We start from the raw sequence: 26,934 nt of genomic DNA on the forward strand, positions 1-26,934 counted from the left end.
AGAGGAGGAAAGGGGAAAAAGAGATGAAACTACACAACCAGAAGGAGAGGAGAGAGAGGAGGAAAGGGGAAAAAGAGATGAAACTACACAACCAGAAGGAGAGGAGAGTGGAGAGAGAGAGAGAGAGAGAGAGAGAAAATAGCAGAGGGGGAGAGGAGAGATGGCAGAGAAGAGGAGAGTGGGGAGCAGAGGCTTAATGTGTTTAGGGGGCAGGAGCAGAGATGGGAGAGTGGGGGGGGGCTTTATGGAAAGAGTGACTGATGTACACAGTCACTGAGTTGACCGTACTGTTCCCTGTATGCTGTTGTCCTTAGGGTAATGGTATGTATACATTACCCCAGCTATCCCACTCTTACTACCCTCTCTCGGACTGATAATTAGCCGTCTGTCTGTGCGCGCGCTGCAGCAGTGACAGCCTGTCAGGCCACATAATGAACCCAGTCCATACCGCAGCAGCTGACTATGGTGCACAACACATGGTCAACTCACACACAGGTCTTACATAACACATTGAGAGAGAAGGCTCTATCTTAGAGAGAGACTGAGCAATCAAGAGAATAGAGATTTTCTGAATCCAATCACCATGCATACAACCATCAACAGTCACACTAATAAGGCCAATATAATGCTGACAGAACCAAAGCCAAGCAGCATTGTAAACTTCCACTGGTTCATTAGACTGGGGACAGGATCACTAAAGAGAAGACTATTGATATCACAGTCAACATGCTGATCAATATACATCTCTACACATGGAGAGGGGGAGAGGAGATATGGCAGAGAAAGGAGAGATATGGCAGAGAAAGGAGAGGAGATATGGCAGAGAAAGGAGAGGAGATATGGCAGAGAAAGGAGAGGAGATACGGCAGAGAAAGGAGAGGAGATACGGCAGAGAAAGGAGAGGGGAGAGGAGATACGGCAGAGAAAGGAGATACGGCAGAGAAAGGAGAGGGGAGAGGAGATACGGCAGAGAAAGGAGAGGGGAGAGGAGATACGGCAGAGAAAGGAGAGGAGATACGGCAGAGAAAGGAGAGGGGAGAGGAGATACGGCAGAGAAAGGAGAGGGGAGAGGAGATACGGCAGAGAAAGGAGAGGGGAGAGGAGATACGGCAGAGAAAGGAGAGGGGAGAGGAGATACGGCAGAGAAAGGAGAGGGGAGAGGAGATACGGCAGAGAAAGGAGAGGGAGAGGAGATACGGCAGAGAAAGGAGAGGGAGAGAGGAGATACGGCAGAGAAAGGAGAGGAGAGAGGAGATACGGCAGAGAAAGGAGAGGAGAGAGGAGATACGGCAGAGAAAGGAGAGGGGAGAGGAGATACGGCAGAGAAAGGAGAGGGGAGAGGAGATACGGCAGAGAAAGGAGAGGGGAGAGGAGATATGGCAGAGAAAGGAGAGGGGAGAGGAGATATGGCAGAGAAAGGAGAGGGGAGAGGAGATATGGCAGAGAAAGGAGAGGGGAGAGGAGATATGGCAGAGAAAGGAGAGGGGAGAGGAGATATGGCAGAGAAAGGAGAGGGGAGAGGAGATATGGCAGAGAAAGGAGAGGGAGAGGAGATATGGCAGAGAAAGGAGAGGGGAGAGGAGATATGGCAGAGAAAGGAGAGGGGAGAGGAGATATGGCAGAGAAAGGAGAGGGGAGAGGAGATATGGCAGAGAAAGGAGAGGGGAGAGGAGATATGGCAGAGAAAGGAGAGGGGAGAGGAGATATGGCAGAGAAAGGAGAGGGGAGAGGAGATATGGCAGAGAAAGGAGAGGGGAGAGGAGATATGGTAGAGAAAGGAGAGGGGAGAGGAGATATGGCAGAGAAAGGAGAGGGGAGAGGAGATATGGCAGAGAAAGGAGAGTGGAGAGGAGATATGGCAAAGAAAGGAGAGGGGAGAGGAGATATGGCAGAGAAAGGAGAGTGGAGAGGAGATATGGCAGAGAAAGGAGAGTGGAGGGGAGATATGGCAGAGAAAGGAGAGTGGAGGGGAGAGGAGATATGGTAGAGAAAGGAGAGTGGGGGCAGAGGGAAGAAATAGCAGAGGGGAGAGGAGATATGGCAGAGAAAGGAGAGTGGGGGAGAGGAGATATGGCAGAGAAAGGAGAGTGGGGGGAGAGGAGATATGGCAGAGAAAGGAGAGTGGGGGGCAGAGGGAAAAACAGAGATGGAAGGAAAGAAAGAGAAATATGAGAACAAGAGATTGGGGGGGAGAGAGAGAGAGCAGCGGAATACTTTGTCTACTCCTTCCCTCCCTCCCTCCCCCTCTCGGATGAACTAATCACCCATAATAAGCTCCTCTGATCTGTAGTGGATTTCTAGAAGTAGTGACAGAGGGATGATGAACGGTGCAGGAAGAAGAATAACATCATTAGCATAACAGAGAAGGGGAGAGAGTGTGTCTTCTTGCAAATGTGTGTGTGTGTGTGTGTGTGTGTGTGTGTGTGTGTGTGTGTGTGTGTGTGTGTGTATATAGGGGCGTCCCGTGGTCCGGTCGGTCCTGGCAGAGACGGATTAAACAGGAATCCTAATGAGGCGTTGGGAACGTCACCATGCCCCGCCCTGTCCTATCCATTTCACAGGAAAATGACACTCCTGCATTGTTATAAACGCAACGCATTGCCCCCCAGGGCTAGCTGACGTACATATGCCCAGAGAGAGAAAGAGGGTGAGAAACAGAGAGAGGGATAAACTAAGGGGGAGAGAAAATGTATAGTAAGGTAGTGGGAGTGAGTGGCAAAGACAGAGACCAGGATAGCTGTGCCTCTGATCTCTGAGAAACAATTCCCTTGGGAAAGGGCAGACTAGAGTCCCTCTTATCATGTTCCAGGGACAAGTTATGGTTGGCCAACATAAAACCCAGAGACCCAGTCGAACTAGCCTGACCACAGTTCAACCACGGTGAGCTGGCATTGGTATTAATGACCGTTAGAGAGAGGGGCCAGCCAAAGCCACTCTTAGTCTAACATGGTGAGAGATAGTCACTAAATCTATGTGGGAGGCTGGGGACAAAGATATACCCTTTCCTTGTTTCCTCTCCTTCAAGGAGAGAAAGCATCTCAATACCCTAGAGGTTTCCTTTCCTTGTCTCCTCTACGTCAAGGAAAGAGGGTGAGGTGGGGTGAGACGGGGAAAGGAGATCAGCGCAAACTCTGGTTTCTGTCGTGTTCTAACGAGAGCTGAATTCATTTGCACTTTTTTAATTACAGACAAATAATTAACTGAAGCGATTCATTATAGTCTTATAGCCTTTTAAATTGGAGCCCTTTTTGGAAGCGGTCGGTCTGTGTGTGTGTGTGTGTGTGTGTCTCTCCATCTGTTTTTGTATGTGTGCATCTTTGTGTAAATCTGTCTTGTGTCTAAGCATTACGGACAGGTGAAGATCCCAAACTTGGCCATGGTGGAGACATCAGCCGGGGCTTCTGAGGTAATATCCACAGGGTTACGAGGCTCGCGAAAAGCACTACGCACTTTAATTGATGGTAGGGTTAAAATACACTACATTATGAAGGCTGTACAAACACACACACCACGGTGGCCGTTCCCACGCTGTAGTAGTGAATGACGCATTTGAATGTGAGCCACACTGCAGCTCTTTTCCCTGGGGTTGAGAGTGGCTGGTTCCTAAAGGAACGCTCGTAACACTTTACCATCTTCATTACACCACTATAACCCTTCAATGAGAGTATAATCTACCGTGTTGGTGTAGAATACATTCACAGGTTAACTACAGTGCCTTGCTGATTCTACCTGAGTAAAAACACCTGCAAGGTAAAGTGCTGTAATTCAGGTCTTCGTAGATGCAGGAGACCTAATTCAATTTTAAAGAGGAAAACGGGCAGGCAATACAAACAGTTACAGTTGAAGTCTGAAGTTTACATACACCTTCGCCAAATACATTTAAACTCACTTTTTCACAATTCCTGACATTTAATACTAGTAAAAGTCCCTCGCCTTAGGTCAGTTAGGATCACCACTTTATTTTAAGAATGTGAAACGTCAGAATAATAATAATAAAAGAGAATGATTTATTTCAGCTTTAATTTATTTCATCACATTCCCAGTGGGTCAGAAGTTTACATACACTCAATTAGTATTTGGTAGCATTGCGTTTAAATTGTTTAACTTGGGGCAAACATTTCAGGTAGTCTTCCACAAGCTTCCCACAATAAGTTGGGTGAATTTTGGCCCATTCCTCCTGACAGAGCTGGTGTAACGGTGTCAGGTTTGTAGGCCTCCTTGCTCACAAATGCTTTTTCAGTTCTGCCAAAACATTTTCTATAGGATTGAGGTCAGGGCTTTGTGATGGCCACTCCAATACCTTGACTTTCTTGTCCTTAAGCCATTTTGCCACAACTGTGGAAGTATGCCTGGGGTCATTGTCCATTTGGAAGATCCATTTGCAACCAAGCTTTAACTTCCTGATTGAAATACACCCACAGGTACACCTCCAATTGACTCAAATGATGTCAATTTGCCTACCAGAAGCTTCTAAAGCCATGACATTTTCTGGAATTTTCCAAGCTGTTTAAAGGCACAGTCAAGTTAGTGTATGTAAACTTCTGACCCACGAATTGTGATAGTGTTAATAAGTTAAATAATCTGTCTGTAAACAATTGTTGGAGAAATGACTTGTGTCATGCACAAAGTAGATGTCCTAACCGACTTGCCAAAACAATAGTTTGTTAACTTCTTGCGTCGAGCCATCCCGGATCCGGTATCGTGACTACAGCCTCAAGCTCATTACCATAACGCAACGTTAACTATTCATGAAAATCGCAAATGAAATGAAATGAATCTATTTGCTCTCAAGCTTAGCCTTTTGTTAACAACACTGTCATCTCAGATTTTCAAAATATGCTTCTCAACCATTGCAAAACAAGCATTTGTGTAACAGTATTGATTGCTAGCGTAGCATTTAGCATTAGTATTCAGCAGGCAACATTTTCACAAAAACCAGAAAAGGATTCAAATAAAATCATTTACCTTTGAAGAACTTCAGATGTTTTCAATGAGGAGACTCTCAGTTAGATAGCAAATGTTCCGTTTTTACAAAAAATATTATTTGTGTTGACAAATTGGTCCGTTTTCTGCGTCACGTTTAGCTACGAAAAAAACCTGTATCCAGGATTGTGTAAATCTATCCGCAAGCTCATTAGCATAACACAACGTTAACTATTCATGAAAATCGCAAATGAAATGAAATTAATCTATTTGCTCTCAAGCTTAGCCTTTTGTTAACAACACTGTCATCTCAGATTTTCAAAATATGCTTTTGAACCATAGCTAAACAAGCATTTGTGTAACAGTATTGATAGCCTATCATAGTATTATGCCTCTTTCACCATGCAACATTTTCCACAAAAACCAGAAAAGAATTCAAATAAAATCATTTACCTTTGAAGAACTTCAGATGTTTTCAATGAGGAGACTCTGTTAGATAGCAAATGTTCCGTTTTTACAAAAAATATTATTTGTGTCGACTAATCGCTCCGTTTTGTTCATCACGTTTGGGTAAGAAAAAAAAAAAAAGTAATTAAAACAAACTTTTTTCCAAATTAACTCCATAATATCGACAGAAACATGGCAAACCAATGTTTAGAATCAATCCTCAAGGTGTTTTTCACATACCTATCGACGATAAAAATCCATCGTGGCAGTTTACTTTCTCTTCTGAAGAAATGGAACGCGCATGGACCTACAGATTACGCACACAGGACACCGGGCGGGACACCAGGTAAATGTAGTCTCTTATGGTCAATCTTCCAATGATATGCCTACAAACACGTCACAATGCTGCAGACACCTCGGGGAATAGACAGAAAGCGCGGGCTCATTCCTGGCGCATTCACAGCCATATAAGGAGACATTGGAACACAGCGCCTTCAGAATCTGGGGCATTTCCTGTATGAAACTTCATCTTGGTTTCGCCTGTTGCATTAGTTCTGGGGCACTCACAGATAATATCTTTGCAGTTTTGGAGACGTCAGAGTTTTGTCTTTCCAAGGCTGTCAATTCCATGCATAGTCGAGCATCTTTTCGTGACAAAATATTGCGCTTAAAACGGGCAAGTCTTTTTATCCAATAATGACACAGCGCCCCCATAGGTTGACGAGGTTAACAAGAAATTTGTGGAGTGGTTGAAAAACGAGTCTTAATGACTCCAACCGAAGTGTATGTAAACTTCCCACTTCAACTGTATATTCTTGGTTCTAATATCATCTTAATGGCAGCATTTTTCACTGAGTTAAAGGCCTAAACAATACGACACCATTTGTAACATTACAGTAACGTTCCTTCGTCCCCAACCCCCTGGGAAAACAGACTGTTTACAGACCTTCAGTGCAGCCTCCAGTGATATAATTAGACCCAATGGGAGATATTTTCTCAAACAAATTAAAAACCCAAACAAGAGCCATAAAAACTTGATGGATATCAAGTAAATAACTGAAATGGAGTTAGAAGAAGGACAGAGTGCTAACCAAAATCACACCACACACACATAAAAAATCTGCACTTTCAACAGTTTATCTGCCCAAGTCACTAATGCCAGTCCTTCATTTTAAAAACAGTCTTTATCTGCTGTGCTAACGAGCTCAAGCCTGAGAACCACCACACACTGACATGCACACACAGACAAACATCATGAAAACACCCCCGAGACTGTAGCAGACAGGGATAAAGGGGGAAGAGAACGCAACAGACAATGTTTCACTAGGCTGTGTTTCTTCATTGACCAGTACCCTGACCATCATAATCCTTATCAGAGCCTGCTCCATTCCATGAGGGAGAGTGGTCAATGCAAGGAGACAGAAGAGAGATCATTCCAGAATCAATCCTCCCTGTGGCCCAAAGCAGACCCATTGAGTCACCCCCCACCCCACGCTCTCTTAAGATGAGTGACATATAGGGAGGGGTTTAGGGGAATTTGATGGACAGAGCCTTATAGTACGACTGGGACAAACACCAGCTGACAAATAGGCCTACACACCCACAGAGAAGGACACCACACAGCACAAGCACAGTGTTGAGAGGGACAGTCCCCCAGCTGCTGTGGGTCTGCTTCCATCTGGACTCCAGGCTAGAACCCCACCCCCTTACTCCCCTTCTCTCACCCGTACCTCCATTTCCCCCTCTCCTCATCCCTCTCTCGCCCCTTAACCAGCCTCCCCCTGGTCCCACTAGTGAAGGGCTTGTTATGCTAATCTAGTCAGTCCAGTGCTAGTTAAAGCATCTCCATACTAGGTTGGGTTTGCTCCTATGAGAACGCAGCTGGGCGAAGTGAACGTCGGTACCTCGCATACTCCCTCAAAAGACCTTCGCTTGAAAAAGAAGAAACAAGTGGCAATAGTACAGTTTGTCCCTCTTGAGACACCGTAGTCAGTATAAGTATACACTTATTCAAAGTAGAAATCTGTAATTCATTTTGACGTTTTTGCTATGGAGGTCTTAGTCACTCAATTTGACATCCAAGATGTTTGGTGCAGTATTTCTCTGTGCATGAAAACTAGTCGTCTCTCGTTGAATGGCAACAGTTCATTGAAAAATCCCAACTGTTGACAAATCACCGAGGAAGGGGGTGTAGACTTCGGCTACCAAACTTCAGCTTGCCTCAGGAAAATTGTTGCGTGCACAAAGAGCCCCAAAAAAACATGCCGAAGACCAAAACAAAGAAAAACATAATATATGCAGTATATATTTAGTTAGTCATCACTGTACTGACAGCAGGCCCAGCCAGCTACCCACAGCTGTAAAACCTCCTAGGCCCATCTCTCTCTCAATCCCTACCCTAGAACCTTGGAACCTTAACATGCCTTCTTTTGGCCAATGGTTAGCTGTGGCAATTTGCTTGTGGCTTTTGGTGACTGCAGAATGCAATAGGCTACACGGTACGGTTCCCAGTGTTTTCCACAAGTACACAGAGTAGCCAGCCAAATAGAAAGAAAGTGGGGGTCCGGGGTTGTTCGCTCATCTGGCTTCAACATTTTGTTGCAGAAGGAGCTCTATTGGTGGCCTCTGATACATTCTAATGTCTGGACTCCATCTGAAAGACTTCACCTCCCAGACTGGGAACATGTGTTGTAGTATTGTGTAGAACAGGTATTCCCACTGGGGTACACCAAATAAAAATCTGATTCACATTGAAGAAAAATAATTACACACACACACACACAAAAGTTTGGGGTCACTTAAAAATGGTCCTGACCAGTCTCAACGTCAACAGTGACGAGGCGACTCTGGGATGCTGGTCTCCTTGGCAGATTTCCTCTGACCAGTGGCTATGTTGTTGGAAATTGCTCCCAAGGATGAACCAGACTTGTGGAGGTCTACAAAAAAATGGATGCCCAAATTAATCTTTTCTTTTTGGCCAGTCTGAGATATGGGTTTTTCTTTGCAACTCTGCCTAGACGGCCAGCATCCCAGAGTCACCTCTTCACTGTTGACATTGAGACTGGTGTTTTGCGGGTACTATTTAATGAAGCTGCCAGTTGAGGACTTGTGAAGTGTCTGTTTCTCAAACTAGGTACTAGTGCCGGTACTCAGCTCCGTTGAGCTCCTGCCCAAGTCAAACAAATAGCCTACAGCTGTGTCTGTCCCAAGCTCACTGGCAGGCAAACTCAGAGGGCCCAGAATATTTTATACAAGTTCGTTCTTCGGGGCTGGACCCAACTTAATAGTTGATACGATGTTTCAAGTGCGTTGCAAACAGGCCATGTGTAGCCATCAAGATTTAAAGGATATTTATTTTTAGCAAGATATTTTCTACCTGCAGCCTGCAATGTTTTTATTCGCTGGCTTTATGTAGTTGGCAATAGAAGTTCATTGAAGATTTGTATAATTTTTTTATTTAGATGTTGATATAATTTTGATTAATCACATGACAATGATTGAGATATGAAGACTTGAAACTTTGGCGAAAATGTGCATATGAAAACCATAACTAGTACGCAGATTGAAATGGTCAGATAAATTGGCATTCAACATGAGAAAGGTTGCAGACTCCTCGTGTAGCCTATTACCGGCAACTTCAGGAGAGTAATGGCAGAATCTGTGGAAGTCAGCAGGACCGAGAAGAGAATAGTTGGGTCAGGTTAAGTTCTGGTTATCTAGATCTCTGGCGCCCTCAAGGCATGTTTCTTATTTAATCAAACCGTAAGCTGAAAGCGTTAGACAAGCTCAGTGCTTATAGTTGATATAGACACACATAGGGTGTGTCTATATACAGAAAAATACACATTTAAACATTTTGACCAATCGATGGGTGGAAAGAATAGACGACTTTTGGTTGACCAAGATTATTTTGGTTGGATACAGCCCTAGCCAGGACTCCCAGCGGTTGGCTATGTGAAACACGCAAAATTAAAAATTAATGTCGTCAGAAAACAATAATTAGGCTTAGTCGTCGATTTCGACTTAGCCTAATTAACGCAAATTCACGAGCTTCATGCTCTTTCCCTCTGTGTAAAGAAATTGGACTCCAACCAACCACAATGCACACAAATGGTAACGGGAGGCAGGACAAACAGCAGATTGCGTTTTCCTGTCATTGCTGGCATTGTGACTGACAGGTGCCTATCCTATCAATAGATCACTAGAAGATGCAGATCGTTCATTCTAGTATAACCGAACACGTAACAGCTGTAAAAGAAACGGCTGAAACTAGATCCCCTACATCCTGATCTTAACAAGATGGGGGGAGGAGACTGTCGGGGGAGGTTCTCTTCTGCACTGTTTGACCAATCCAGCAGATGTGTAGGAGGAGTTAAGATGGAGTGTCTCCTTGTTAATGTCCAAAGCGGAAGTCAAGTCACAGGCTCTATTTCCATTTCCCCTGAAAACTGGAACATCGGTTGCTGGGGACTCGGCAGAGTCTAATTATAGCGGGAAAGGGCTCGGCGACCTAGAGAATTTAAACTTTTAAATTAAAAGTAGCTTAGTTCATTTGAAGTGGAAAAAGTAGCCTGCTGAAAATGAGTATTTAACCTGCTGAAACACAGCAAATGTGTGCAGTCTGAGACAAACTGTATACAAACACATTAAGCTCCCACGGTCACACCAAACTTAACGCAGTGACGTCCCTTTAACACACACACACACACACACAGTGTTGTTCTCAGCGTTGGGAAAACAATGAATGGCTTTTAAAGACTTAAAGTCGCCGTCCGTTAGCGATGTGGCGGCCCACTGCCGGAATACAAGACGCAGACGCAGGCATGCTGGGTAATTACCGCTAACGACCCCGCTGCTCGTTAGCTGCTGCTCCTATTTCTGCTATCGCCTTGCCAACAGCCTGGGCTCGTGACGTCAGAGCCTGTTTTGTTGTGGGTCTAGTTTGAATGCGGACACTTAACAACACCAGACAGTGGTGAAAGTGTGTATTTTAGAGTGTGCTTGTTTGTGTGTACAGTGAGTGACTATGTGCAGTGTGTGTGTGTGTGTGTGTGGGTGAAAGAGTATCTATGCCAGGACATAGCAGGCAGGGCTAGGCCAGACAACTGGTCAGTAAGAGCAAGACCGGCAGAGAGAGGGAAGGGCAAGAAAGACGTTTTTTTGATTGTAGTTTTTTTAACAAGTGTATTACTCCTCGTCTCAGACCCCAGGAGAAACTGCCAAACCCCTATTGACGCACTCGAGGTGGGAACCAAATACACACACACACACACACACACTTAAAAACATACTACCTCATTCACCACAGGATTAATTTTGAATAAAAAGAATATCTAAATTAAAAAAACAATAAAACCCCAAAAGCACAGGAAGTCTCTGTCTGTGAGGATGCTTGAGTGTCTGAAGTGACTGAAAAAGTTAATGATCTTTGCATGAATCTGTGTGTGTTTGAGTGCTTAAAATAGCGTAGCTACCATATTATATATCATAAGCATTACCTCAAACAGAAATAAGTGTGTTAGGGGTCAATGCATGTCAGTGTGTGTGTGTGTGTGTGTGCATTGGCGACTTCATAAGGAAGAAGATTCTGCTGGGACCTCCAGTCAAAAATCTGGATCCGATATCAAGAGATCACAAGAAACAGTAGGGACCGTCTCTAACAAACACAGACATACTACATACACCTTGTACTCGATTGAGGAATTAAGGTCACTAACTGGTAAATAACTCCCCTCACCTGGTTGTCTAGGACTTAATTGAAAGGAAAAACCTGCAGACACTAGGCCTTCCATGGAATGAGTTTGACACCCTGCTCCACATAAATACATATGGCTCCTTATTGGGGTAGAGTGCCACCTCCTGGACAAACGCAGCATGTCAAATCCCCTCCCCCACTATCGGTCAGCGAAGCACTCACAACACAACACACACTGGGACGTCTGTAGTTTACCCTCCACCTCCTGACCTCTCCCTCAGTCTTCTCCTCCCCATGTTCAGCTTATCACCAATGGGCTACTTTGATCCTCAGCAAGGGGGTTAGAGGCCAGTTCTGTTAGGATCTGTGTATGAGATTTAGATAGTGGGCGGTCAAGTGCGTGTGTGTTTGTGTCTGAACTTAGAAGTGTGTTCGTGCTGTCAGGCGTCTGTGGGGCTCAGGCCAGAGGTAGCATGTAAATCATTGGCCATTCCAGAGCAGTAAACCAGGCTTTGCTAAGAGCCCAGAGAAGAAGTGAGTAAACACTGTGCTTTTTTGTGTGGGTGTGTGGGTGTGTGTCTGTGTGTGAGTAACAGGCTTAGTTAAGAGCCCGGAGAGGAAGGGTCTTCACAGGTCTGCACTCACTAACTACAGCCGGTCTACACTGCAGACGCCAGCATGTAAACACACAGAGGGTGTGTGTGTGTGTGTGAGAGAGAGGGAGGGAGTGTTTTGTGTGAGGAATGTGTGTGAGAAAACGAGTGTTGCCAGACAAGCTTACGACCACAGTGTAGGCTGTTGGGGATCGTCAAAAAGTGAATCTGCAGAAATGTGAATCAGTCGTATTTGTACGTGTGTGTGCCCCCCGGTTGGTCTGGCCGAGGTGAGAGGGAGTTTTACAGCTACTCGTCTCATCTCCCCTCTCACTCCCTGTGGGGCCAGTGTCTCTGGTCTTTATCTACATGAAAGGCACTGACAAGAGATACCCGCCATTATGGCTCCATCAACATCAAAAACCCCGACACGGTATTCTCCATTACGGCTCCATCAACATCAAAAACCCCGACACGGTATTCTCCATTACGGCTCCATCAACATCAAAAACCCCGACACGGTATTCTCCATTACGGCTCCATCAACATCAAAAACCCCGACACGGTATTCTCCATTACGGCTCCATCAACATCAAAAACCCCGACACGGTATTCTCCATTACGGCTCCATCAACATCAAAAACCCCGACACGGTATTCTCCATTACGGCTCCATCAACATCAAAAACCCCGACACGGTATTCTCCATTACGGCTCCATCAACATCAAAAACCCGACACGGTATTCTCCATTACGGCTCCATCAACATCAAAAACCCCGACACGGTATTCTCCATTACGGCTCCATCAACATCAAAAACCCCGACACGGTATTCTCCATTACGGCTCCATCAACATCAAAAACCCTGACACGGTATTCTCCATTACGGCTCCATCAACATCAAAAACCCCGACACGTTATTCTCCATTACGGCTCCATCAACATCAAAAACCCCAACACGGTATTCTCCATTACGGCTCCATCAACATCAAAAACCCCGACACGGTATTCTCCATTACGGCTCAAGCCATTAAGGAGAACGCTGTCCTGTGCATCAGATTGACCACTTAAAACCTTAACCTTGCCTTTAAGACCCAGTCTACACTGACTACAAAGGGTGGTCACTGTCTGGCTAGAATGGGGGGAGGAAGTACAGCGCGGAACACACATCTGAATTCAACTACCAACACTGTTTTGTACCTGCTCAGGTAAGATTTGTATTCATTATTGCACACTGTAGACAAAAGTTTGGAGGGAAAAAACGAGCGTGTCTTATTGGACAAGTTCAGGTCGTTTTTACCAGTTCCGGCCCGTTTGCCTGTTTCATTCCTAGGATATTGATTAGACAATGTTTCCATCTAGCCTTAAATATGTTGCCATTTAACAGGATCAATTTCCACCAGCTGTTGATCTGACGCCGGTGTACCGTCAGTGGCCTGTAGCCTACATACTGTTTCATTATATAGCACCAGAGTCTATAAATACAAGCACTATATCTATAGATACACATAGGAGTACATGACATGGTTAAAATTTCTGCAAAAGCTCTACAGTTGATGTGTTTGTGTCCAAGCTGAAATGAAGACCAGCGAGAGAGGTGTGTGTGTATCATGTCTATCCAGGACTGAACCACCAGTAGGCCAGAAACAGGAAAAGTAAAACCTTTCTTTGGACATGGCTAGTAGACTGACAGTACGTGATCGCCATAGGAACAGAATGTTGACATCCCAAACCCGTCCCTTACCTCCTGACACGGGAGCGTCCATGAACACGGCGCCCATCTTCTCGGCGGCGAGGGCCATTTCCTTGGAGACGGAGGGGTCGATGGTGGAGGAATCGATGAGCAGCGTTCCCTTCTTCACTTTCCTGAGAAAGAAGAACAGTGTTTTTGCCATCTGAGATCCTTGGGACGGCCCTACTCTAAACCCTAACCTCTACCTAACCATTTTAACATTTCGACTTCACCGGGGTAGGGACGTCTCCAGGATCCCAGATAGAACGGACGAGAAAAAAAAAGACGAGAGAAAACAGTCACATGACCATATCACATGATCTCAGAGCACAGTACAAGGCTCTGTTTCTGGGCCAGCACAGGCACACCTGACTTCACTTAGTTCGGAGACCATGATCAGTTTAATCAGGTGCAGAGGGCTAGAACAAAAGCCTGAACAATTGGTGACATTCCCCCCACGTCTTCACTGTAAGCAGCTCTGAATGAGCAGCTAGGCTCCACCGTGCCTTCCATTGAGGTTTACAACCACCCGATTCCTTCCATTGAGGTTTACAACCGCCCGATTCCTTCCAATGAGGTTTACAACCGTCCGATTCCTTCCAATGAGGTTTACAACCGTCCGATTCCTTCCAATGAGGTTTACAACCACCCGATTCCTTCCAATGAGGTTTACAACCACCCGATTCCTCCCAATGAGGTTTACAACCGTCCGATTCCTCCCAATGAGGTTTACAACCGTCCGATTCCTCCCAATGAGGTTTACAACCGTCCGATTCCTCCCACTGAGGTTTACAACCGTCCGATTCATCCCACTGAGGTTTACAACCGTCCGATTCCTCCCACTGAGGTTTACAACCGTCCGATTCCTCCCACTGAGGTTTACAACCGTCCGATTCCTCCCACTGAGGTTTACAACCGTCCGATTCCTCCCACTGAGGTTTACAACCGTCCGATTCCTCCCACTGAGGTTTACAACCGTCCGATTCCTCCCACTGAGGTTTACAACCGTCCGATTTCCTCCCACTGAGGTTTACAACCGTCCGATTCCTCCCACGAGGTTTACAACGATTCCTCCCCGAGGTTTTCCTCCCACTGAGGTTTACAACCGTCCGATTCCTTCCACTGAGGTTTACAACCGTCCGATTCCTCCCACTGAGGTTTAGGTTTACAACCGTCCGATTCCTCCAACCGTCCGATTCCTCCCAATGAGGTTTACAACCGTCCGATTCCTTCCAATGAGGTTTACAACCGTCCGATTCCTTCCAATGAGGTTTACAACCGTCCGATTCCTCCCACTGAGGTTTACAACCGTCCGATTCCTTCCAATGAGGTTTACAACCGTCCGATTCCTTCCAATGAGGTTTACAACCGTCCGATTCCTTCCAATGAGGTTTACAACCGTCCGATTCCTTCCAATGAGGTTTACAACCGTCCGATTCCTTCCACTGAGGTTTACAACCGTCCGATTCCTTCCAATGAGGTTTACAACCACCCGATTCCTTCCACTGAGGTTTACAACTGTCTGATTCCTTCCAATTTACAAACACCAGTTATAGGGGGACAGGCCAGTTATAGGGGGACAAGGCCAGTTATAGGGGGACAAGGCCAGTTATAGGGGGACAAGGCCAGTTATAGGGGGACAAGGCCAGTTATAGGGGGACAAGGCCAGTTATAGGGGGACAAGGCCAGTTATAGGGGGACAGGCCAGTTATAGGGGACAGGGGGGACAGGCCAGTTTAGGGGACAGGCCAGTTATAGGGGACAGGCCAGTTATAGGGGGGACAGGCCAGTTATAGGGGGACAGGCCAGTTATAGGGGGACAGGCCAGTTGTAGGGGGACAAGCCAGTTGTAGGGGGGACAAGCCAGTTGTAGGGGGACAAGCCAGTTGTTAGGGGACAAGCCAGTTGTAGGGGGACAAGCCAGTTGTAGGGGGACAAGCCAGTTGTAGGGGGACAAGCCAGTTGTAGGGGGACAAGCCAGTTGTAGGGGGACAAGCCAGTTGTAGGGGGACAAGCCAGTTGTAGGGGGACAGGCCAGTTATAGGGGGACAGGCCAGTTATAGGGGGACAGGCCAGTTATAGGGGGACAGGCCAGTTTCTACATCTATAGTTCTGGGGAGGACGACCAGAGAGGGGGACCTGCTTACTTGAGGATGCCGTTGGGTCCAGTGTAGACCTCTATGACGTTGGGACTGGAGGGGAGCATGGTGATGATCCTGTCTGCTTTATCTGCAACCTCCGCTGGGGAGTCCAGGATCTGGACAGGGAGGAAACGGATGGGAAAGAAGGGGTGAGAAATCAAAAGAAAACACTAACAGAGATACAATGACGTTGCATCCCTATTCTCCATATTCCTGAAGTGTGCACTTACACAGTCGCGTCATGTATTTAAAAGTGTTGGATTGGTTTAAGCATTGGCTGAAGGGGGTTTCCACTATTGTTAAGTCAACGATTGGAAGTGTTGGGACGCAGCCTGAGAAACCCACGCCAGCAGATGTACTTCTACCATCCCCTCCAGACTCAGCAGATAGGTAGGGTACACGTAGCAGGAATGTGGCCTATGCTCGTCTCCCTGCTGACCTACTGCTGTGATTCAGGGGTAATGGAGAGCAATACAGTAAGTCAGAGAAAACACACAAGGCCGACAAACAACTAACAGCTGCGGGTGGGCGTCCTATTTTTGATTAATTTCTGGGCATTTCAACATGTAGACCTCCAGAAGGTGACCTACTGTGCATGGTCAGCATTCATTATGGTGCGTCTTGTCTACTGCTATGATCACTGCAAAAATTCAGTGGTAATGTAGAGAAACACAGTAAGCAGGTTAGGTGACATAAGTAGGTACTAGCTAGGTGTTACCTGTGCCCCCTCGTCTTGTAGCTCCTTGCAGGACTCAGGGAAGACGTCGGTGGCAATGACAGGGTATCCGTGCCTCAGCAGGTTCTTGGCCATGGGACTGCCCATGTTCCCCAGCCCAATGAACCCCACTGGAGTCTTCGAGGCCATCGACCTGCTACACACTGGAGAGCACACACAGGGTTGACAGTCAATACAATGGCATAGTATAGAACATTGTAGAAACAAAGTAAACTATGGTTAAGTTAATACATTCCTACTTAAAATGGAGGATTCCCCCCCTTTTTAATGTTATATCATTGTGTACATCTCTAAATGATGTCATTTCATGTTCATCTGAGTTCTTGGTTTTCACGTTAGACCGAAATACAGCTGGTACGACGAGTTTTGCATCACATCATACAGGCTGTATTTCTGCAGCTTGAACTTAGAACACCTCAGATACACATGAAAACATGAAATGACCCCAGCAATCGATAGAACAACGACTTAGAGATGCACAAAAACAACAGAACATTCAAAATGTGTGAATGTTTCCTTTAAGTAAACTGTCTATCATAGTTCCACACCCCCGTGTTTCCCATAGATTTGACTCCTTGCTGTGGCACAAGGAGGAGTCGGCAACAGGAGGACCGCTGGCTAGAACCGGCCACCCTGTGATTTTTTTGGCCCAGCAAAACTTAATAAAAAATATTTAAAAATATATTTTTTTTTAAATTAAAAAAATTATTTTATATATATATATATATATATATAGATATAGTTAGATTAACATTTTTTTTGCAGATTTGAGATATATATATATATACAGTGAGGGGAAAAAAGTATTTGATCCTCTGCTGATTTTGTACGTTTGCCCACTGACAAAGAAATGATCCGTCTATAACTTTAATGGTAGGTTTATTTGAACAGTGAGAGGCAGAACAAAAACATCTAGAAAAACGCATGTCAAAAATTTTATAAATTGATTTGCATTTTAATGATGGAACTAAGTATTTGACCCCCTCTCAATCAGAAATATTTCTGGCTCTCAGGTGTCTTTTATACAGGTAACAAGCTGAGATTAGGAGCATACTCTTAAAGGGAGTGCTCCTAATCTCAGTTTGTTACCTGTATAAAAGACACCTGTCCACAGAAGCAATCAATCAATCAGATTCCAAACTCTCCACCATGGCCAAGACCAAAGAGCTCTCCAGGTATGTCAGGGACAAGATTGTAGACCTACACAAGGCTGGAATGGGCTACAAGACCGCAGCTTGGTGAGAAGGTGTCAACAGTTGGTGCGATTATTCGCAAATGGAAGAAACACAAAATAACTGTCAATCTCCCTCGGCCTGGTGCACCATGCAAGATCTCACCTTGTGGAGTTGCAATGAAAACTGTGAGGAATCAGCCTAGAAATACACGGGAGGATCTTGTCAATGATCTCAAGGCAGCTGGGACCATAGTCACCAAGAAAACAATTGGTAGCACACTACGCCGTGAAGGACTGAAATCCTGCAGCGCCCGCAAGGTCCCCCTGCTCAAGAAAGCACATATACATGCCCGTCTGAAGTTTGCCAATGAACATCTGAATGATTCAGAGGACAACTGGGTGAAAGTGTTGTGGTCAGATGAGACCAAAATGGAGCTCTTTGGCATCAACTCAACTCACCGTGTTTGTAGGAGGAGGAATGCTGCCTATGACCCCAAGAACATCATCCCCACTGTCAAACATGGAGGTGGAAACATTATGCTTTGGGGGTGTTTTTCTGCTAAGGGGACAGGACAACTTCACCGCATCAAAGGGTCGATGGACGGGGCCATGTACCGTCAAATCTTGGGTGAGAACCTTCTTCCCTCAGCCAGGGCATTGAAAATGGGTCGTGGATGGGTATTCCAGCATGACAATGACCCCAAACACACGGCCAAGGCAACAAAGGATGGGCTCAAGAAGAAGCACATTAAGGTCCTGGAGTGGCCTAGCCAGTCTCCAGACCTTAATCCCATAGAAAATCTGTGGAGGGAGCTGAAGGTTCCAGTTGCCAAACGTCAGCCTCGAAACCTTAATGACTTGGAGAAGATCTGCAAAGAGGAGTGGGACAAAATCCCTCCTGAGATGTGTGCAAACCTGGTGGCCAACTACAAGAAACGTCTGACCTCTGATTGCCAACAAGGGTTTTGCCACCAAGTACTAAGTCATGTTTTGCAGAGGGGTCAAATACTTATTTCCCTCATTCAAAAGCAAATAAATGTATAAAATTTTACATGCTTTTTTCTGGATTTTGTTGTTGTTATTCTGTCTCTCACTGTTCAAATAAACCTACCATTAAAATTATAGACTGAATTTCTTTGTCAGTGGGCAAACATACAAAATCAGCAGGGGATCAAATACCCCCCCTTCACTGTGTGTGTGTGTATATATATATACACACACAGACCCTGCTCAAAACAATAAAGGGAACACTTAAACACAATGTAACTCCAAGTCAATCACACTTCTGTGAAATCAAACTGTCCACTTAGGAAGCAACACTGATTAACAATACATTTCACATGTTGTTGTGCAAATGGAATAGACAACAGGTGGAAATTATAGGCAATTAGCAAGACACCCCCAATAAAGGAGTGGTTCTGCAGGTAGGGACCACAGACCACTTCTCAGTTCCTATGCTTCCTGGCTGATGTTTTGGTCACTTTTGAATGCTGGCGGTGCTTTCACTCTAGTGGTAGCATGAGGAGTCTTACAACCCACACAAGTGGCTCAGGTAGTGCAACTCACCCAGGATGGCACATCAATGCGAGCTGTGGCAAGAAGGTTTGCTGTGTCTGTCAGCGTAGTGTCCAGAGCATGGAGGCGCTACCAGGAGACAGGCCAGTACATCAGGAGACGTGCAGGAGGCCGTAGGAGGTCAACAACCCAGCAGCAGGACCGCTACCTCCGCCTTTGTGCAAGGAGGAGCAGGAGGAGCACTGCCAGAGCCCTGCAAAATGACCTCCAGCAGGCCACAAATGTGCATGTGTCTGCTCAAACGGTCAGAAACAGACTCCATGAGGGTGGTATGAGGGCCCGACTGTCCAGGAGTTGGCGGATGCTTTAGTCCAGGTCTGGGAGGAGATCCCTCAGGAGACCATCCGCCACCTCATCAGGAGCATGCCCAGGCGTTGTAGAGGTCATACAGGCACGTGGAGGCCACACACACTACTGAGCCTCATTTTGACTTGTTTTATATTTCATTCATTCAGATCTAGGATGTGTTATTTTAGTTTTCCCTTTATTTTTTTGAGCAGTGTATATATCTCAATTCTGCAAAAAATGTGTTTCATTTAGGAAATCTGCTCACCAAGTATTTCACAAATAAAACAGAAATTATCGTGACTTAATGTAATCAAGGTAGCCTTGTCCTTTTCAAATACAATTTCTTTTTGGGCTTAGTTGTGGTCAATTTGCAGTGTACAAATTATAATTATGTTCCAGAGCCTTAATCATCCACTCTGCCAAAAATTGGTTAGCTAGCTGAAGAAATGTCATATTCAGAGACTAGAATTTGCTATGCAATATCTGATGAGTAGCTGAAGTCAGGGTTGCCATGTCTGTGGTTTCCGACAAAATTTGCCTATTTTGAAAACGATGTCGTGGGTGAAAATGTATTGGTCGCGGGTTGCAGGTTTTTGGGCTACTTTGAAGTTGCACGCCATGTAATTTCTCTTAAAGCTGCAATATATGTAACTTTTTGGGCGACCGGACCAAATTCACATAGAAATGTGAGTTAAAGATCGGTCATTCTCATTGCAAGCAAGTATGAGAAGCTTCTATGAGATTTATTTCTATGCTTCCCAATCAGGTTTATTTTGCTTATTTTACTTTCAGTTGTTTTGTACACCAGCTTCAAACAGCTGAAAATACAATATTTTTGGTTGTGAAAACTATATTTCACAGCGGTTTAGATGGTACAATGATTCTTTACATTATACTTGCTTGTTTTGTCACAAACTGAAATTAGGCGATCTATTACCATTTTAGCAACCAAGAAATGGCAGAGTGATTTCTGCATAGTGCATCTTAAGCATACATACATACATAAACATACATGACATATATTTTCACTGTGACCTGCTGCTGCTGACTTTCAAGCAGTGAGGCAGGCTGTTGCTGAGTGAGTGAGTGGTGGGGAGGGCCGGAGGGGTGTGTGTGTGTTGAAAGCACTGCAGCTGAGTCCACTATTGGCTGAGTCACGTGAGTGAGAGTAGACAGAGCAACACAAGTTGTGACAACTGATGAACAGTTAGTTGTAGGTCGGCTATTTAAATTGTCATTATGGAGAGACCTGGTGGGCTTCCGAGTGGCGCAGCGGTCTAAGGCACTACATCTCAGTGCTAGAGGCGTCACTACAGACCTGGTTTGATTCCAGGCTGAATCACAACCCACCGTGATTGGGAGTCCCATAGGACGGCGCACAATTGGCCCAACATCGTCCGGGTTAGGCCGCCATTGTAAATAATAATTTATTCTTAACTGACTTGCCTAGTTAAATATTTTAAAAATTCCCCAACCCTTTTTCCATAAAACATATTAACATGCAAGAACTGAAATAATGGCACTGGAAAACAACTTTGGGCGCACTACAGCTCATTAGATAAATTCGCTCAAAGGCGATTTAAACATTCTAATGTCAACTTTGCCTATGGAAAACCGTTTCAAGCTTAGTTCTTGAGGGCTGTGCATATGGAAATGTTAAATGGAAGGTATGGAACTCACTTGTGTGCTTCTGTTATGGGGAAAAGTTCTCAATGAAACTGACATTAAATGTGGAGAATGACACATTTGCATTTATTGGCCATCGCATCTCTTTAGCCTACAGTACCATTTGATACAATAAATACGATAAAATTATGATTTTTATTTTACCTTTATTTAACTAGGCAAGTCAGTAACAGGGGCAGAACGACAGATTTGTACCTTGTCAGCTGGGGGATTTGAACTTGTAACTTTTTTTGGCTACTAGTCCAATGCTCTAACCACTAGGCTACCCTGCCGCCCCTCCAGTGATATCACTGGAGTCGTTGCAAATCAATGTGCCACTTGTGTAGCCTACCTGGAGCTGGCAAACAGATTTAATAAATAGCCTAGAACTTCAGATTATTGTTATTATGGAATTATTAATGGTTACGTTTAGTTAATTTAATTGGAAGTTATCAAAACTATCACAATTGCCTATCAGTTGTTAGAACGCATTAAATTGACAGTAACAGTCAGATTAGGATATAGGTAATAAATAAATAAATAAAACCTGGCTGTTGTTGACAAGCAGATTCAGTTCATATGTACATTACTCATGTTAAATTCAGTGATTGAAATTACGACCCCATCCTCAGTAGCCCAACGGGCAATAAGCACTTCTTACCTCAGTCGCCTCACTCTTCATGTTGAATATATTAGTCTGTCAATTTGAACTAAGCAAGCTACTAAATCATACAGCTTACTGTAGGCTATCTGAAATGAGATGTAGGCCTATCACGGGCTATAGGCTACCTGCATCTATGTAGCTAAGCAAACCATTGAAAAGTTGAATTACAATCATAAAGCCAGATTTTAGTCTGTAGCCTGTGCCTATTGAAATGACAAGTCAATATCGCAAATGGGTAGCCCTGAATGCTGATTGGCTGAAAGTCATTGTATATCAGACTGTATACCACAGTTATGAGAAAAAAAATAACGTTTTACTGTTCCAATTAAGCTGGTAACCAGTTTATAATAGCAATAAGGCACTGTGGGGGGTTGTGATATATGGCCAATAATACCACTGCTAACAGCTGGCTGTAGCAAGGCACTCCATGTCACATCATGCATAAGAACAGCCCTTAGCCATGGTATATTGGCCATATACCACACCCCCTCATGACTTATTGCTTAATCATTGCAGTCAAAACTTGCTAAATCATCATCCATTGATGGAAAATGATCTGGCGAGTTTAGTAAGGACAAATTACCTTCTCTTGCTTCATATTCAAATTCATTTATTATGTCACAACTCCCAATAATTATTATTTTGATTAAAACAGAATTTAGGTTAACGTCGTTACACTTTATGTCAATACTGGTTAATTGGCTTAATAAAGTTATGGAATCAGGTTTATTGGATAAATGTGGCACCTCAGATGGAAGGCCATTTAGAGTTCAACATCAGTGTGAAGCGACGATATGAACTGATGTAGTTGTGTCAAATGAATTGACACATAGGTATGATAGTGTAGGAAGAGCTGGGAGGGAGCCTTATGGCTAAATTCAAATCACCAGGCTCGGGCTAGTATGCAGGCACTACAGCCACGAAGAACGTTTGTGTTCCACTCAGCTGGTCACATGTAGAGTCAAGGAAACATGAGTCTGCAGAATTGACTAACTACTTATAGGGATTTGTGAGATAGATGAGGGCATAGCCATGTCCATTGTTTCAAGCTATCACTGGCAATCAGTTAATGGTCGTATTTCATTAACGTCAACAAGGGAGGCCATAGTATTTAGCTAACGCAAAACACAAAAACACAGCAGGTAACCAACCAACTGTTTAGAAAATATCTAAGTTATCCACAAAAACCGCCACTAACACACCACAAATTCCTAGCTAGGAAGTGTGTTTTTCGGTTGCATGTTGTGCTATTATGCACATGCACACCACGAAAAATACAGTGGGAAATTTTAAAACTGGTAAATACGTTACCCAGAGCCAGATCGACATGTTGTTTATTGCACCTTTGCAACAAATTCCTAGACCCTCTGAACAACGCAGCCATGCTTCGTTCCCCTTGACCTCGGCGTTTACAGTGACAGCTGATAGACAGGAAGTAAAGGGGAGTTAGTTTTCATTGAGTGCTATTTGGACCACTCAGTGGTCTCAGCCGAACGCAACAGCCAATAGAAATCTTGCAAAGGTGGGACATCCTGTGTGTTCATGTCTGTCTTAAAGCTCTTTACGGTACAATACTGTTTTTTGGGGGGGATTAGTAAATTGGTCTCAGACGCTGAAATAAATCTTTCGATTGTGGCCTTTTTATTCGATGCAATATTAGTGAATGTGCTATTACCATTAAAACTATTCAAACGCAAATCGTTTGTGGTCATTATCATCATAATTTATATTTTCGGTTATGGGGAACCTTGATCGTGTTCAATCAAACATCGTTTTCAACTAAATGTTATAAAAATATATATTTCCACCAGTCAGAGTATTATTACCCAAACTAATGTGCATGCGCAGTAGAGTATTTTTTATTTATTGAAGTTTTTAAGATGTACTTTGTGTTTAATGGTGTAATTTTTGGTTCATTCTCTTGTCCTCTGTGAGTCTTTTTGATGAATTTGTGCCCCTATCTCTATCAAATCGCATGCAGACTCCAGCGTCACTTTGTGCAATTAAAAAAAATATCTTTATTTAACTAGGTAAATCAGTTAAAGAACACATTCTTATTTTCAAGGAGGGCCTAGGAACAGTGGATTAACAGCCTTGTTCAGGGGAAGAACGACAGATTTGTACTTTATCGACTCGGGGATTCGATCTTGCAACCATTTCGGTTACAAGTCCAACGCTCTAACCACTAGGCTACCTGCCACCCCAGTGTGTGTGTTTTGTGTGTGTGTGTGTGTGTGTGCGCGAGTGCCGCACTAGGCTATTTATTTCCCAGTGCAATAACAGCAACTGTGCAAATAATCGTACATTAGTCAGAGATAGCTACTTATAGTCATTCATTATAAGCATTTTAAATAGATTATTTCGAGGCATCAAATAATTGAATTTTTGACGTGGTGCAAATGGAATCTTTTTCCTCAGCACCAACATCCCATCCCGGAAGTGACACCATCATTGACAACCATAGCTCAGTGGTTGACGACGGGGCCTGAAGCTGTGTGACAACAACGGCTTTTGGACTGTCATATGTTGGCTTTCAAAACATAATTTGACCTTGTTTGGATTCATATGTAAGACAGGTAATGAATCGATTTAAACGGAAACAATAGCTGTGATTGTCGTATTGCTAGGGGGTTTGGCCTATCAAGACAGATAACCCTGAGATTGTTGCAAGCTACCTTGTTGTGGTCAGATCAGTTTAGGTAGCTAAAAGGCCATTGAAGGTTAATGCGCAGCTAGATACTTAAGCAATTCAGTTGTCAATGACAATGAAAGTTACTTTAGGGAATCGTTATCTATGCGAACAGTATATCTAGGTAGCTAATCATCCTAAATGTGTTTTTGTCAGATACAGGCTCTTATAGCTGGCCGCTCTCCGTGCGTGTGAAAATGCCACCTGTGCTTGCTGTGTTGCTAGCTACATTAGGTCGTCCTTGTTTTGGCGCACACGCGCTTCAGCTCTTTGCTGCTTTACTATAACAGTGTATTTTATAGTTAACGTGATCTTATGCAGTCTGACGTTTGCCATCATATCGTCATTTCAACATGCGTAGGCAGGCTTGGAATTATTCCATTTTACATTTCAGTTCATTAAAGCCCACATGTAGATCAAACAACCTAACAGTGGGACTCGATCAATTCAAATGTTATTGTAAATGGGTCAAATGTACATTTGCTAGGTTAAATTGGAGGTGTGTGTGAGTGTGAGTGAGAGGAGAAAACATGCATGCCTGGCCAGGCTTGTTTTCATATCCCCTCACTATTTTCTCTCTCCATATTCTCTCGCTTCCTTATTTCCCCCAGCAGGTCAGACAAATGAAGTGACAAGCAGGATATGTCCTCGTTCCAGGTGGTGGGCTCTTCACCCACCAGTGGCATTGGTGTCATGGAAACATCAAACTTTGCTCATGTTATCTTCCAGAACGTTAGGAAGAGCTTCCTGCCCCAGGAGGCACTGGAGTGTCGCTACACCCTCACCTCCTACATCACCCCCAACCCCAAAGACTGGGTGGGCATCTTTAAGGTAACATCACACCGTGTGTCACCCCCCAGATTTTTTGGTGGCGGTGGGGGGGCTTCTGAAGAGTGTCTTTCTTCGCTCTGCTGATGACTGTGTTTCTCCGCTCACACAGGAGTAATAAAGGCCTAGTTAACACGTTTTGTGGTTGGAATTTTTCTTATAATAATTGTCAAAATATTTTTTTTGTGTATTTGATTTTTTCTTATAGTAATTGTCAAAATATTTGTTATTTATTTAAATTTATCAGGGGGTGCTGCAGCACCCCTGCTTCCCTTGTCTATGGCCAGTTGTAATTTGATGTATCAAATACAAATATGCCCAACTCCGAGCTCTAACCAAAAAAAACGGCGGAAAATTCCTTTAACCTCAGATCAGTAGTAACCACCCAGTTCAATGATAGTTATCTTAAAATTAAAAGACGGCGACTAACAATTCTACACCCCAGTAACATACAGGATTTGTGTCATCTCAGACATTTTCTAATACAACAGTTGAGCTAGCTAATGAAATGTTAGCTAATTTGCGATACTAGCTAGCTAGCTAGCTGCACTCAACTCACAGCCGTTTAATCAACTGACAGTGACTACTGCATTTTGGGGGATTGCTAACTGGCTTAAATCTAGCTAGCTAGCATTCTGGTCACTCACTAAGCAGGCAGTAGCCAACAAATCGTGGATGCATGCTCAGCAAACAGTGGAAGATGAGCCAGCCTGCATAGTTAGTTTGTTTTCAGACAAATATGTTCAACTCATAGGTTTTGTGGGAGGGTTATTAAACTATATAGAGCCATGACTACATGTGACTCTATTCCACATCAGGTAACTGCTGCAAGAAGTAGAATCAGATTTTTAAAAACATGTAAAAATACACCTTATGGAACAGCGGAGACTGTGACGAGACATACACAAAGGTACAGACACACACGTATATTGTAATATTGTTGAATGATGGTATTATACATTTTGTATTGTGTATATATGTAGTGGTGTAATAATGTTATATGATGTACTGTTTATTCTTTTGTTTTATATGCAAGTGCCCTAATGTGTTTGGACCCCAGGAAGAGCTAATGGTGATCCCTAATAAATACAAATAGAGGACTGACTGACTGATGTCGGGTTCAATTACTTGAATTCCACTTACCTCAATTTTTTTTGTTTGTTAGCTCAACATGCTATTTCTTTTGAGATAATTCAAATAATTCACAAGAGAAATTAAGTCAATAACTATGTTGGGCTGAAGGGCGTTGTTGTTTTCATTAAAGAAATATTCAACGTAGTTCAGTGCAGAAATGTGGTAATTAACTACAATGACCATAATCCATTGCGGATTTTCTTCCCGGCTCTGAAAGAGACGGATAGCCTACACACAGACCGCATGAGAGAGGATAGAGACAGTTCGTGAGATAGCTCTACCCGGTTGATATTTGTAGTAGTTGATAATAAGCAGTCTTGAAAGTATTGACTTATCTACTTTGAAGAACTATTAAGATGATTTCATCAGACAGCGCTGCAGCATGCTTAGGCAGGCTTTAAGGAATGACAAATACTAAAGTAATCAAATGAAAACTAAGTAAAAAACACAACTGAAGTACTTTATTATTTGATATTATTATCCTCATTTTCGATTGATGTCTACCCACTGTGGACCTGACAGAGACAATGAAATGTTTCAATGTTTTGGCAATTGAATGTTCATAATTTTGGGTTTTGGAATTTCATTTTTTTTTATCGCTAAAATAATTTAATGTTTACATTTTTTAAAACAGAAATCGAAGACCGTGAT

At 43.9% G+C, this 26,934-nt stretch overlaps 2 protein-coding genes across 2 annotated transcripts in view; one reads left to right on the forward strand and one right to left on the reverse strand.

Moving 5' to 3' along the window:
• LOC115131279 (3-hydroxyisobutyrate dehydrogenase, mitochondrial-like) overlaps nt 1-23,059 on the reverse strand; it is a 44,040-nt gene extending 20,981 nt beyond the window's left edge. The window contains exons 1-4 of the mRNA XM_029662860.2: nt 22,944-23,059; nt 16,249-16,409; nt 15,537-15,646; nt 13,402-13,523 (exon numbers count right to left, since the gene is read on the reverse strand). Of these exons, the coding sequence (XP_029518720.1) occupies nt 13,402-13,523; nt 15,537-15,646; nt 16,249-16,409; nt 22,944-23,016 (466 nt within the window). The 5' untranslated portion in view covers nt 23,017-23,059. The remainder of the gene's footprint in view (nt 1-13,401; nt 13,524-15,536; nt 15,647-16,248; nt 16,410-22,943) is intronic.
• A 1,037-nt stretch (nt 23,060-24,096) lies between these two features.
• Nucleotides 24,097-26,934, forward strand: part of LOC115131245 (tax1-binding protein 1 homolog A-like) — a 47,385-nt gene continuing 44,547 nt past the window's right edge. Inside the window, exons 1-2 of the mRNA XM_065020270.1 lie at nt 24,097-24,208; nt 24,936-25,152. Coding sequence (XP_064876342.1) covers nt 24,964-25,152 — 189 coding nt within the window. The 5' untranslated portion in view covers nt 24,097-24,208; nt 24,936-24,963. The remainder of the gene's footprint in view (nt 24,209-24,935; nt 25,153-26,934) is intronic.

The sequence above is a fragment of the Oncorhynchus nerka genome, linkage group LG7 (assembly GCF_034236695.1).
Source record: "Oncorhynchus nerka isolate Pitt River linkage group LG7, Oner_Uvic_2.0, whole genome shotgun sequence".
Taxonomy (NCBI): Eukaryota; Metazoa; Chordata; class Actinopteri; order Salmoniformes; family Salmonidae; genus Oncorhynchus; species Oncorhynchus nerka.